At 36.9% G+C, this 13,810-nt stretch overlaps 3 protein-coding genes across 3 annotated transcripts; all 3 read right to left on the bottom strand.

Moving 5' to 3' along the window:
• Positions 1 to 2,747: 2,747 nt before the first annotated feature.
• On the bottom strand, positions 2,748 to 3,272 carry LOC140449061 (ATP-dependent DNA helicase pif1-like). The gene has a single exon (XM_072542202.1). The coding sequence runs from the start codon at positions 3,270 to 3,272 to the stop codon at positions 2,748 to 2,750; it is 525 nt and encodes a 174-aa protein (XP_072398303.1).
• A 63-nt stretch (positions 3,273 to 3,335) lies between these two features.
• Positions 3,336 to 3,827, bottom strand: LOC140449060 (uncharacterized). Its single transcript, XM_072542200.1, has one exon. The coding sequence runs from the start codon at positions 3,825 to 3,827 to the stop codon at positions 3,336 to 3,338; it is 492 nt and encodes a 163-aa protein (XP_072398301.1).
• A 50-nt stretch (positions 3,828 to 3,877) lies between these two features.
• On the bottom strand, positions 3,878 to 5,506 carry LOC140449059 (uncharacterized). Its single transcript, XM_072542199.1, has one exon. The coding sequence runs from the start codon at positions 5,504 to 5,506 to the stop codon at positions 3,878 to 3,880; it is 1,629 nt and encodes a 542-aa protein (XP_072398300.1).
• Positions 5,507 to 13,810: the final 8,304 nt, after the last annotated feature.

Genomic DNA, 13,810 nt, shown 5'->3' with positions numbered 1-13,810 from the left:
AATAGCGTTCGACCTTGGACGAAGCTATGTATCAAGTATCAAGTTTTTAGGATTTTTCCTTTATATTTATAGCACATAAAGGCAGAAAAACAGACAAAAAATAACTATTGAGTCCGTAATAATAAATATTAAAACTGTCAAAAATTTTAGTATATAGTTTGTTCTCATAAATTGTGGAGATAATTATAACATATTTAATATATATTCTAGGGAAAATGAATGAATTAATTCAATATGCTAACGTGGAAAAAAACGAAATAACCCAAATAACTCTTTTCTGAACCTTAAAACTTGAATTACTACATTTTTAGGTAACTGAACTAAGCCTCAGTTTTATTAATAGCGTCTTGGCACCATTTTGTAAGATACTTTTAAATGGGACCATGGAGATATTAATATATTATTTGAGAGCACTTGTATAAATCATTAGGCCCCTGGATTTTTTTTATTCTTTGTGGTACCGTTTCAAAATCCCCACTAAATTGTGAAAATCTTATTAAATTAACTCTCTGTGAAATAATTACTCTTTCTTCGCAGATGGATAACGTCACTATTGTCATATATATGCCAAAAAATCTTAATTTAAAAATAAAATCGACTTTTTTGAGATTTATCTTCATACATATAAACATATACATAAAAGAAATTTAAAATAATAATAATTTGTCCCTTTCATCTCTACGCCCATGACTACTATATGTACTAAATATTCAATAGTAAATAAAATAGTTTAGATAATTAAATAATGTAAAAAATTATCGAAACAATATTAAAAAAGATATTATGATTTTTCCATTCTTTGATTTTTAAAACGAATTTGACAAAAATCAGAACATAATAATTAAAAAAATATTTTCCCCATATTGGGATCGAACTCGCGACTGCTGGTTCTAAATACCGCGCTTCATTCTCATACCAGTAACCTTAAAATAATAATATGGCTAATCAATGTCATTATTTGACAAGAACATTATTAAGATATCAGTTTTTTGGTTGTATTTTGTGTTCGAGTTTATTTATTTATTGTATTCCCAAAATGGAAAGGTTATTACGAATCATAGAAGTTCCAGGAAGAATATTTATTTTGAAAAATGAAAGGCAAATATCGAGCACAATTTTAATAAGTAATTTCGGTTTCTACAGCATTATCAGGGGCATTTCGTCAAATTTTTGCTATCCAGCAAGCGCAGAATGTAATAAACACTACACTAAAATAAGGACAAACAGTTTAAAATTATTTAAAAATTCTTCTACGCTACATTCTTGTCGGCAACAGGAGAGAATGGAGAGAATAGTATCAATTCTGATTTAGATTTCCAAATTGGTTCAAGATATTGTTTTGAGGATGAACTTCTACAATAATGAGATTCAACTTTTGCAAGCGATTAAAAAAAATCTTCCAAGTGTTATCTCTAAGAAGATTTTCTTGTTTTTTCTAATCCTGTCGTGTTCTCATTAATTGTTTTTTTGATATCCTCATTATTTTCTATAATAATATGGTAATCTTTTAACCAATTATGTATTGTCCAGGGTTTTAAGCCTAATGTGTTTGAAAATAGTTTTTTACAAACTCTTAATTTTAATCCATTCTTTTTAAGATAATAATTATAAGAAAATGCTCTTTCTTTATATTTCAAGCCCTCGAAGTATTTACTGGTTGGGTTAGTAGATTAACGATTAACTTCTTTTCGTCCCAAGTTTTTTTCCAACATGTATCAAATATGTTATTACGGTGTTCTTCACAAAAGGCACGACATTTTAACTTGGTAGTTTTTGGCTCAAACTTGCAATTACATGTCTCTGCCAAGGACTTTCTGGATCCCTTGAAGTCATATGTCCATTTATTACCTTCTTTCTTCTTCCCAAAAAATTCGGAGTCCAACTCTCTCTTCCTTTTATTCTCCTCTCGTTACCAATCCTTTTTGTCAACATGTCTGCATTTGCGTCTTTTTTTAACAATTGGTTCGACGGTCTCTTCTTCATGCAGGATCTCTTCTGTTGTATCATTAGTTTCTGACAAAAACTCCTTTTAAGCCGAATTATCAGATAATTTATTGATTAATTTTTATAAAATATTAATAATATTAGTACAATAACTTACTTGAAATGGTGAATTAGTTCTTAATGTACAATTTTCAGCCTAAATTTAACAACTTAACAAGACCTTTAGCACGCACGTGGGTTTACCGCGTGAATACCGCGGTACCGAAGTTTTATGTGATTTTCATATCTGTTACATCTGACGTTGGACTTGTGTGAAGTATTATTTTCAATTTTATTCCATTGCAGATTTCTTGGGACTTGTGGGATATTCTTTAACTAAAAGATGTTTTTATTCTCTACCAGATGGTAGCACAATGTCAATTTCGACAAAAAGTGGACTAATGTGATTTGCTAATTAGGCCGACGATATATGGTGCTTGGAATTTTATTAGAACCTGTCATTTTGCCATTTTTTGATGACTATGGCTTGTACTACCTCAGAGCGTATTTTTAGGAGTCCGTTGCTGTTAGTAATATCCATAGGTGAAATCCTATCGTCGTTGAATAGGTTCGGAATCTATTTTTCCCAATATTTTAGGTTATGTTTTATTTCAAACTAGCTGACCCGGCGAACTTTGTTCCGCCTTAATGGCAATAAATAAGCAGATTGTGTTATTTTTTTATTGGAAAAAATACAAAAAAAAATTAAATAACTACATTAATCATTCATTATTATTTCTGTATTTTAGTACATAGGTTGCTCTTCACTTAAGTACCTTGTGATACACGACATTTTTTGTTTTATTATCAGGGGCAAAAACAAACAACGCAGATGGTCTTCCGACCCGTGAACATGCCACGTATAATTGACCATGGGAAAAACATGAATGTTCTAGATTTAAACCACAAACTTTTAAGGATTGGCCTTGTGATTTGTTGATGGTCATGGCAAATGCAAGACGTATCGGAAATTGAAGTCTTTTAAATTCAAACGGCATATCGGTTGGGATCATCGGGATCCTCGGAATGAGAACTTCCTCACCTTTGAATTTTCCTATCATTATCGTAGCGTAAATTACATTGTTCATCAATTTACTAACCACCAAACGCGTACCGTTGCACAGTTTTGGTTGGTTTATGTTTCGAAGCATGATTACTACGGAGCCAACCTTTAGGCATGAATTGTGCGGTGGTAAGCCAGGCACGTCCAAAGAGTTTAAAAATTCAATTGGATAGTTGGTGGCTTCATCTTCATTTGTGACGCAGTCAATAGATTTGAATGAATGCATTGTTCCAATGATCTTATTTTGAATTATGTAGTTCAGGTCATCTACATCTTTATTCTTAGCCGCTTAAATTGCTCGCTCACTCAACCATTCATTATTTTTGTAGTTAGAAATAATATTTGGAAATACATTGTTGATAAGTTCGTCTTTTGATGAGACAAAATTACAGAAATTATTTGGAAATGATATTAATCCGCTCGATTCATCGACAGGTACTTGACCATTACCGATAGTCAGCAATTGCTCCGAGAAATCTTCAGCAGATGTATCATTAAGCAATGTAACTCTCATGTTTGTTGTCAGCTGCAGTTTCTTCACATAGCGCCATAGATTTGACGATTTGAGGCAAGCATTTATTTCATCGGCAGCCGTAGATCTTGGAATTACTGGCAGTATTTGGCGGAAATCGCCAGACAGTAAAATCATTGCTCCTCCAAAACATCTCGAGTCATTGCGTAAATCTTTTAATGTTCGGTTAAGTGCTTCTAATGCACGTTTATGCGCCATTGTGCATTCGTCCCAGATGATGATTTTCGATGCCGCTAAAACTTTGGCCATTGCTGAGTGTTTTGCAATATTACACGTTGGTTCTTCAATAGTTTGAAGATTTAACGGTAATTTGAATGCTGAATGAGCCGTACGGCTATGTTGGATCTCGCCCGAACAGTTGCTAAAACTAATGACATAAGGAATGTCTTGCCAGTTCCACCAGGGGCATCTAGGAAATATAAACCACCATTTTCATCATCGATTGCCTTCATTAAAGTATCATAAACTTCCTTTTGTTGGTAATTCAACAGGGGTACATTCCTTTGAACTACTAAATCTAATTCCTGGTGATCATATTCACGTTCCCGTTCCAATTCTCGATTAAATGCGTCATTCATTTCACGATTTGGCGCTGGCATTCCTAACCTGATTAATAAATTACCGCACATGAGGTAACACATATCTTCGATCAAGAGGAAAGCACGATTATGTATCTCCTCATTCATCTCAATATCGTGATTTCTGGAACTGACACGACTTTGATGTAAAATATCTTCTGACATACTATCCTTGTATTTGTGCCACAGGTTACATGGGTTTGATGGAAAACATGTCGAAATTATGATAGCGAATAATGTGCGTATCTGACTTGGAGATGCAGAGATAATGGCTTCAGCGATTGTCGTATCCCAATGGGTATCGTTTTCTAATAAGTTCAATTCTTCACATGCAGCACGATATGTTGGGAATATTACACCATTAACAGTTCGTAGTGTCTCAAATGAAGTTGGCCCACGCACATTTACCAGCAACAACCGCAAATAGAAACATTCATCATTCTTTGGATGAACTGTATACATACGACCAAGAGCATCAGTAGAACGCACATCTGCATACCCAGGAACCGCATCACCTTGCTTTCGTCTTTGAAAATTCTTGGATAAAGCATTCCAAGTATAATAACGTGGCATCTCCGAGTAAAGCAAAGTTGGTGCAAACTGATCGCTTTGGCAGATTGCAAAAAAACTGGTCAATGTAGTTGCTGGAGGTGTTTCAGCACGTTGCGTAGCATTCGAAGCCGTGAAATATACTCGTTGACCATTCTCCAGATGCACCGCCAAATGTATAACAGTAGGATGACGTTCGTGAATTGGAAATGCGAATATACGCCAAATCGCTTCATTACAGTTCACATAACGACCAACTTGATAGCGTGAAATTTCATCGTTGGTATTTGAGGATTGCAATCCAAAAACCGCCATATCACTGCCTTTCGTGACATATTTGCAAATATATATTATGGACTTAACTGAATTGCAGTATTCAACGTTGCAATGTGTCTTGAACGTTTTAGAAATAAGTGGCGAATATGGAACAATCCAACTGTTGTCGACAACGAAATCCATTCTTTTCACTTTCGTTGTGACAGTTCGACCGTTGTCATCTGGTGATCGACGCCGATACAGCGGATACCCATCGTTGCCAGTGACAGTCTCCGCCGTTAATTTCCGTGGATATCGTTTAGAGCACTTTCCATCGACCATGCAAGGTGATTGGGGATTGATGGCACCACACGGTCCATGAATCATATTAGTAGTAACAACATCATGTAGGTCTGGATCGACTTCATGATCAGGAATCTCGGCACATATGATATCATCTATTTGGTCAGGCTGAATTCTTTCCACTAACCAAATAAGAATGTGTGCGTGCGGCAGGCCTCGCTTTTGCCATTCGATTGAATACATCCAGCATCGAGTATCTCCAAAGACGCGTTGTTTAACAATAAAGTTCATCAGGGACCGAATTTTTTGCCTGAATATACGTGCTGTGATGTCGTGTCTATCATTTGATGTTTGTCCGGGAAGCAGCAATTGAGTAATTTCTATCCATTTTGGATTACAGGTAAAAGTAATAAAGAGATCTGGCCGGCCGTAATGACGAACATGTCATTGCATCTTGTGCATATTCATGCATATGACGTGGGCTACCAATGTACGTCGCCAGCAGAATAGTTAATCGACCAATATTAGCTGCATTTCCTTCAGTACTAACTGCATCACGTAAATGGATGTACTCCTCAAAACGCAGTTTGGCTTGGTTCAACCTAATAAATGTTAAACGTTCCGTTTCTATTTTTTCATACATGTTAACGCAATACTGCTGAAACAATCGACGAAACCGCAGCAAATAGTTGTCAGCATTTTGACGAATCATCAAACGATATGGATAATAATTCATTGAGCTAACTTTCTTTGTAGTTTCTTCACCTGAAATTAAAAATTTGATAATTAACCATTTCAAAGACAAATAATACAGACATTAACCATTATTAAGATACTGATACTTTACCATTCAATGGATTTATCATTTTAATATTAAAATAATATCCATCTTCTCCTTGCCAAAACATCAGTGGGTATTGCAATGCGTCATATGATCGATGAGTTTCAGATATTTGTTGCATTTGCCCAGTATCGCGACGTGTAAGCACAATATCGCGTTTTTCCAATTGTTCACCAACAATCAGGATGGCAACTTCTTCTACTGTTGGAGCATTAAATGTGCGTTCGTGTGTTCCAGATGGTCGTTTATCTGCTTTGATGACAACTTTATAGTCATCATTTGGCATGCGCTCTAAAGCAGTCTTAAACAACCTGACCAACGCATGATGTTCATGAAGCAGACACTGCAAGTCTTGAATAATTGCTCGCTTCATTCCTGCATTGATCCCTAGGTGTCGATCAAGTTGTTCTTCCATGTTGCCCATGAAATATATTTGTAAAAATTTATTCTGTGTATCTTCGAAAGGTAGTAATGATCCAATTCGATGGTGAATCTGTCCTTGTATCTACAAAATAAAAACCAGACAGTATTAACTGGGTTATAAACACTTTTTCTGTGGGAGAGTAGAGTTCAGTATTAGCAAATATAATACATACCAATAGATAAAGTAAGTTATTCTTTAACTACATTCTATGTAAGTACAAAAATAAATACCTTAAATGTCGGATTAAATCCTCCTTCTTCGATAATGTCTGCCCCAAATGACGTCATTTGGAAACAACTATTGTATTTTCGAGTATTTGCAAGAAAGTGGCGTGATTCTTGTGTTTCGCCACAAAGCAATGAATACAATGGCTCATGTGGCGGAGTCAACACTGGCAATTTCACTTTACCATTAAGGCAGCATAATCCAGGCGTTTCTCCGGAAAACTTTAATGCACCACAATACTCGCAAACAACGTCCATTTGCCCAATGCAAACGCTAGGATGCAAGCTGTAATCATTGCTGCAATCGTATCGAAACGCTGCTCGATTCAAATCAGCTAAATATCTTGTTCTGCGTCGCAAATTATCTATTTGTTGCCTTCTGTTGTTCGCTCGACGATTCTGCATTGCCAACCGAGCTGTTTCACGGGCTGCTTCACTTTGCTCTCGTGATTGAGAAGCACGAAGTCGAGCCATACTATCGCGGCGCTGTTCACGTGCAATTTCTTGTTCTTCTTCAGTCCTTTCATTTGCAGTATTTTGTATTCTTCTTGCATTACGGCTTTGTCGGGAAAGATTCGATCGTCTTGGTCGCGGCATTATTAATTAAACTTCACTTCACTTCAATTACGGCTTTGTCGGGAAAGATTCGATCGTCTTGGTCGCGGCATTATTAATTAAACTTCACTTCACTTCAATCCACTTGTTAATTATTTATTTAATAGAAATAGTTTTAATATTGATTTCTTACAAATATTAAATTGTCATCCATACGTCATTACATAGCTGTCATTTTACGTCAATTACATAGCTGTCATTTGCGTTTTGTTATTCCAAGTCTGATTCTTTTTTGTTATACCACGTTTTATAGTGACTGACGTTTCATGTCAAGTCACACGGGAACGCTGTCGAACGGGATAAAAAGTATCCTATGTCCGTCTCCTGGCTCTAAGCTACCTCCCTACCAACTTTCAGCCAAATCTGTTCTGCCGTTCTTGAGTTATAAGTGGTGTAACTAACACGACTTTCTTTTATATATATAGATATTTGCCTGCCATGTTCTTTTACTTTTTTATTATTATATTTAATGTATTGTACCTGTTTTAGAGTTCTTCAATTTTATGTCATTGCTTGGCTAGATGCTTTTTTTGCTTTTCTATGCAATAATATAATTATAATGTAATGTATTACATTCTATTTTTAATTTTCTAAATTATTTCAATAGGTTTTCTATTTTCTGTCTGCATTATCTGTGTATTATCATATAAATCAGTTGGAGTTATTCTATCGGCTTTTTCATCCGTCTTCATTTATTAAAGCAGAAATATATCAATCATGTGTAAAACTATATTTTAAATTAATTTTTAATTTACATTTAAATAAACCTTCTAAGAAATATAAGATTCACTAGAAAGGTTTTTCAAGTTTCATTTCGTATTGCTTATTGGTTGAACATTGTTAAATTTTAATTTTAAATTTTAAATTTCACTATTTGCCTGGTGTTGTGCAATTAGGTCCATAAGCACCACAAACAAATTCTAAATCCACCATCAGGATTAACAAAGCAGTCACAAAACATAACGTATATGCTAAAAATGTAAATATTGTCCAAAATAGAATAAGCGATGTTGGTGTTAGGTAATCAAACAAACCTTTATCTTTTAACGGATGGTTTCGTCCGGAATTTGTTTGAATTCTTCTATTTCTATTATTAACGGCAACTGCTGTTAGGTTCTGCTCTACTCCAAATACGTCGAAATGTCTGGGGGCTGACATTATAAACTGTTATTTTAATTTTTTCTACTGACAGGGTATTATAATTATAATGTAGTATTGCTATAAATATTCAGTTTCCATAGTATTTTTATGAATCACATCCACATTAGAATAAAAAAAGTAAAAAAAGCACTAAGGCTAAGTTCCCATAGTCGCTCGATAACGCACGTTTGTAGCTCGTTGGGATGATGTATCTGATAGTCGCGCGTTTTTTTTTTATTTCAAGTTTGCGAGAACGCAGCATTGTAGCGTCGTAGTCGTCGAAAATGGAAGTTGATGAGGCAATCTGTTTATGGGTTTTGTATCGGAGGTTGAAACATCGACGTCGACGAAGAGAAAGAAGATATTGGGTGCTTCCTATTTTAAGCGAGAGAACCACTTTGAGTCTATAATATATTACCTTATATCCAAAGCTGAGAAGACATGGAGATAAGGTTTTGAACTATTTCAGGATGTCGGTCACGCCATTTGACTGTTTAATGAGCATTATTGAAAACGACTTAAAGTGCAGTGATAATGCTATACGATACTGTATATCGCCGAAAGAAAAAGTCATTGTTACGTTAAGGTAAGCTTTTAATTAAATATAAGTATTAATATAGTAAATAAGGCATACTATTTTATTATAAATCAAAAACATTTTTACACTTGTTCGTTAAGTACAGTTTTCATCGCTGTTAAACAAATCAAGTTCTTGAGTTTCTGCACTAGATAGTGGTGATAGTATATATTGTGAATTTGTATTTGTAGACTCTGTTTGAGGATATGTGGTATATCCATACTGAGAATGAGGTTGATACTCATAGTGCCGCACGGAATTCTGTTGTGTAACTAATATATTGTTTCTAGGCAATGGGTGGCGTTCCTGGGGCGTTATATTATAATAATAATAATAAGAGTTTCCTGTGGGAGTTTTTTGTCAGTTCTTCTATCAGGCGCGGCCCCCTGCGAATGGGGGATGCTCTCTGGGTATTCTTAGAACCGATACCTAGAGGGTAGCAGGGATACCTGACGTGGAACAAAAACTTGCACCTGGCAGTAGGTATAAAATGCACACCCATGAAAATGGAGTTAAATAGTTTGAAATTAGGGTCGCTGAATAACGCTCGGACAATATCAATAGCTCGACTCGCTGAAGGTGCTGCGCTGGAACATCAGCCGGCGCTCACCCAAGCGGGACGACCGAGGCAGCGCATGAAATGGACTGCGTCCATAAATGAAAATATTTTGCGCTTCTATTACCAGGTGACAAACCTCGGTCAAGAAACGATCGGGTATCGACAAAATCTTCATGACAAATTTTGCAGGGAGTACCCAGAAATTCAAGTAACTGAACAACGAGTTGCTGATCAATACCGTGTAATTATAAGAAACAATCTTATCCCAGAGACTAGGCGCAATACCATCAGAAGCGAAGTCGAACGGAAGATTAATCACCAAGAGGTAAATGTGAATCAAGTCCCTAATGAAATACATGAGCAGATTCCTGAGCTTGCCATACAAGAAACTTAACCTGATAATACACTACAGGACAACAACGAGTTATGCGATAATCTGGTAAGCGAAATGGCATGTGCTGTACAAGAGTTTAATGGAACAAATCCACTTAGCAGACTACCGTTACCAAAAATAAACTCTTCTAAAAAACTAGGTGCTCTGTTACAAATTATAAATACCGAAGTCCTACCCAATTACGTCGTAGAAGCCCATACACTGGAATATTTACACATGTTTATTTACTGTGCAGCAACAGCAACAGCTAGTGTAATGGGAATTAAGATCAGAACACGACAGGGTACCAATGTCGAAAGGATAGATAACAGAGTTGCACCCTGGGAGAAACGGCTTTTACACAAGATTGAATTATTGCGTAGGGACATTGGTCAAATGACAGAATATATACGGGGAACAACAAGTAGAAAAGTCATTAAAAAAGTTGATCAAATAATGCTAAGCACTGCAAGACACTCGCAATATGATCCAGAAAACAATACAGCCCAACAGTGCCTGGATACATTAAAACAAAAACTCTCCATTTATTCAGGACGACTAAGGAGGTACAAAGTTAGTAACAGCCGGAAATGTGACAATGCGCTTTTTGAGCATGCCGAGAAGGCGTTCTATCGGAAACTCAATTCCACTGTCAAAAGTGCCAATAAAACATACCCAAGCCACAACTCCAACTTTCCACACCAGCTGCTCTTAACACCAATGCTGAATGGATAGAAGATACGGCGCACAGCTGTCAACACAACCGTACACTTATCTATGAACCCTTCACCACAGAAGAAGTCTCAAATATCATCAAAGAGCTTCATAACTGGAAATCTCCTGGACCAGACGGAGTTCAAAACTTCTGGCTTAAGAAGTTCTGGAGTGCTCATGAGTGCTTGTCAACACTAATTAATCGTGTTATTTCTAATCCGCATGAAATACCATCATTCCTAACTCAGGGAACAACTTATTTAATACCGAAGGATTAAAATAATACCCAAGATCCAGCCAAGTACCGGCCAATTACGTGTCTTCCAACTCTGTACAAATTGGTCACATCCTGTGTAGCCCAGCGTATCTACCAACACTGCGCACTAAACAATATCATAGAACCTCAACAGAAAGGATGCGCTAAGGGTTCCATGGGTTGCAAAGAACAACTTATTATCGACTCAGTCATTTCTAACCAGGCATACACCAAAAAAGGACCCTTTTTACTGCCTTTATTGACTATAAGAAAGCCTTTGACTCAGTGCCGCATGAATGGCTGGTAGATATATAAAGTCAATGATAATATAGTGGCCTTTTTAAGACATATAATGACAGATTGGAAGACTAAAATTCACCTCCAAATACCTGGTGAAAGCAATATCAAAACAGAAAATATCGAAATTAACCGCGGCCTATTTCAAGGAGACTCGCTGAATCCATTGTGGTTCTGTCTAGCGATGAACCCATTATCCCAGCTATTGAACTAAACTGACTCAGGTTTTAGCATTAAAAACAACAATACTGTAGGGGCGAAGCTTAATCATCTGTTGTATATGGATGATTTGAAACTAATGGCTTCCACTCGAAATCACTTAGATCAAATGATAAAAACTGTAGAAACGTTTTCAAATGATATCAGTATGCACTTTGGGTTAGACAAATGTCGTGTACTAAATATAGTCAAGAGAAAGGTTCAGCCCGGAGGATTCGATATGCAAAATGGCCAAAACATCGAGGCTATGGGCGTAAAAGACATGTATAAATATCTAGGAGTAAAGCAAGCTCGGGAAATTGACCATAAACGAATGAAAATCGAATTAACATCAGAGTTCATACGAAGAGTAAAACAGCTACTCCGCTCACATCTTAATAGTAAAAATTTGTTTAAGGCATTAAACACCTACGCATTTTCCGCGCTTAGCTACTCATTTGGGATTATTAAGTGGACTAAAACGGATATAGAAACAGCGAAATTCAGCGAAAAGTACGAACACACCTCACAAAGGCACAAAAACACCATCCTCGAAGTGCAGTAGAAAGAACGACATTACCGCGGTATTTGGGAGGACGAGGACTTATTGATATAAGCGAGCAATTAGAAAAACAGATTACTAATTTACGAACTTATTTTCAGGTGCAGGCGGAGACATCCACTCTTCATCGCGCGATTTGTGCAGTAGATCACACAACACCGATCAAACTGAGGGAACAAGCAATGCGCATAAACCATCTTACTAAGAACGAAAAAATGCGCATATGGATGGGTAAACCTCTGCACGGGCGACATCCGAATGAAGTCAGTCAAGACAATGTCGACAATGTAGCGTCGAACTATTGGCTGACATCAGGAAAGATGTTCCCTGAAACAGAAGGTTCATTACTCGCCATTCAGAATCAGGTTATACCAACCAAAAATTACCTGAAATATATCGTCAAAGAGCCTCAGGTCCAAAACGTCAAATGCCGATATGGATGTCAAGCCCAAGAAACTATCCAACATCTTACCGGGGGCTGCCAGGCATTTGCTGAAACTGAATATAAGGAACGGCATGACTCAGTAGGGAAGACCCTCCATCAAGAGATAGCTTTTAACCTGGGACTTCTACAAACAAACCATCTCCCATATTATCAATACGTTCCTGAGAGTATGCTTGAGAATGACAACTACAAGCTATACTGGGATCGCACTATGCTCACAGACCAAACTGTAGCACATAATAGACCAGATCTCGTGCTAGTTAATAAACTAACAAGACAAACAACACTAATCGATGTGGCGATACCTAACAACAATAATCTGCGTTTTAAATATAACGAAAAGATCGCCGAGTACAGAGATCTGGAAATACAATTAAGGAGACAATGGAGAATGGAAAGTACCCAGACGATACCTATTATTCTTTCTACCACTGGAGTCATCCCGAAGAACCTCCTCGACAACATAAAAAAGCTGGGTCTAAATGAACATCTATATAAGATCATGCTGTACTACTTTCGACGTCCAGATGCGTGCGAAAATTTTTGGGAGATACACCGACGTACCAAGTCACCTAAGACTCGATAACATAGAAAGATTCCTAATAAATAAAAATAAAAATAAAAATAAAAATAAAAACGTTTATTGCCTTAAAAATATATGTACATGTCAAACTTAAATAAAATTTCAGCCTTCTTTCTTCGGCGTACCGCTTTTGCACCGCCAGCGTTTGTCGCTTCTTCCTCTCGGCTCCTGGATTTTCCTTGGTGGTGTCCTCGTCTGCTTCTGTAGGTACTTGTATCGGCAAACGTACCTACTTCCCTGCATGCCTGGTTTTCTAGACCCTGATCAGGTGGTCGATCAGTCTATGGGTGGATCTAAATATCCTCTGGATCCTGTTCTTCTCGAGGATATCCCTGGTCTTACGTAGTCTTCGTGTGGCCTGGTTGAAGAACCACCTGGTTCTATTCTCGGCCACCTCCCTCAGTGGCGTGTATCCTAGTCTGTTCTTGATTGTCGCGTTGGTAACTCTATCCTCCCATGATGCTCCGTCGATGATTCGGTAGCATGATGTTTCAGTTGATTCTAACTTTTTCCAGTGTAATTCCGCAATGGAGCTCCACACTGGTATAGCATACAGAATCACCGACCTAACATATGCTTGGTAGAGTTGAATTTTCTTTGCCTTCGAAAGTGGACTGGACCTAAAAATGAAAGGAAGTATTAGTTTTTTAGCTGCATTAGCTTTTACCTTTGTTTTTTGTGTATGCACCCGGAAGTTGAGTCTTCTGTCGAGGAGGACTCCTAAGTATTTGACCGTCTC

The sequence above is a fragment of the Diabrotica undecimpunctata genome, chromosome 8 (assembly GCF_040954645.1).
Source record: "Diabrotica undecimpunctata isolate CICGRU chromosome 8, icDiaUnde3, whole genome shotgun sequence".
NCBI lineage: Eukaryota > Metazoa > Arthropoda > Insecta > Coleoptera > Chrysomelidae > Diabrotica > Diabrotica undecimpunctata.
Note: the sequence above shows the minus strand (reverse complement) of the source record. Positions and strands in the feature narration are given on the sequence as shown.

Bases quoted from the DNA above. Each gene is read 5' to 3' on its own strand.
- LOC140449061 (XM_072542202.1), bottom strand. From the start codon at position 3,272: ATGCATTCATTCAAATCTATTGACTGCGTCACAAATGAAGATGAAGCC.
- LOC140449060 (XM_072542200.1), bottom strand. From the start codon at position 3,827: ATGGCCAAAGTTTTAGCGGCATCGAAAATCATCATCTGGGACGAATGC.
- LOC140449059 (XM_072542199.1), bottom strand. From the start codon at position 5,506: ATGTATTCAATCGAATGGCAAAAGCGAGGCCTGCCGCACGCACACATT.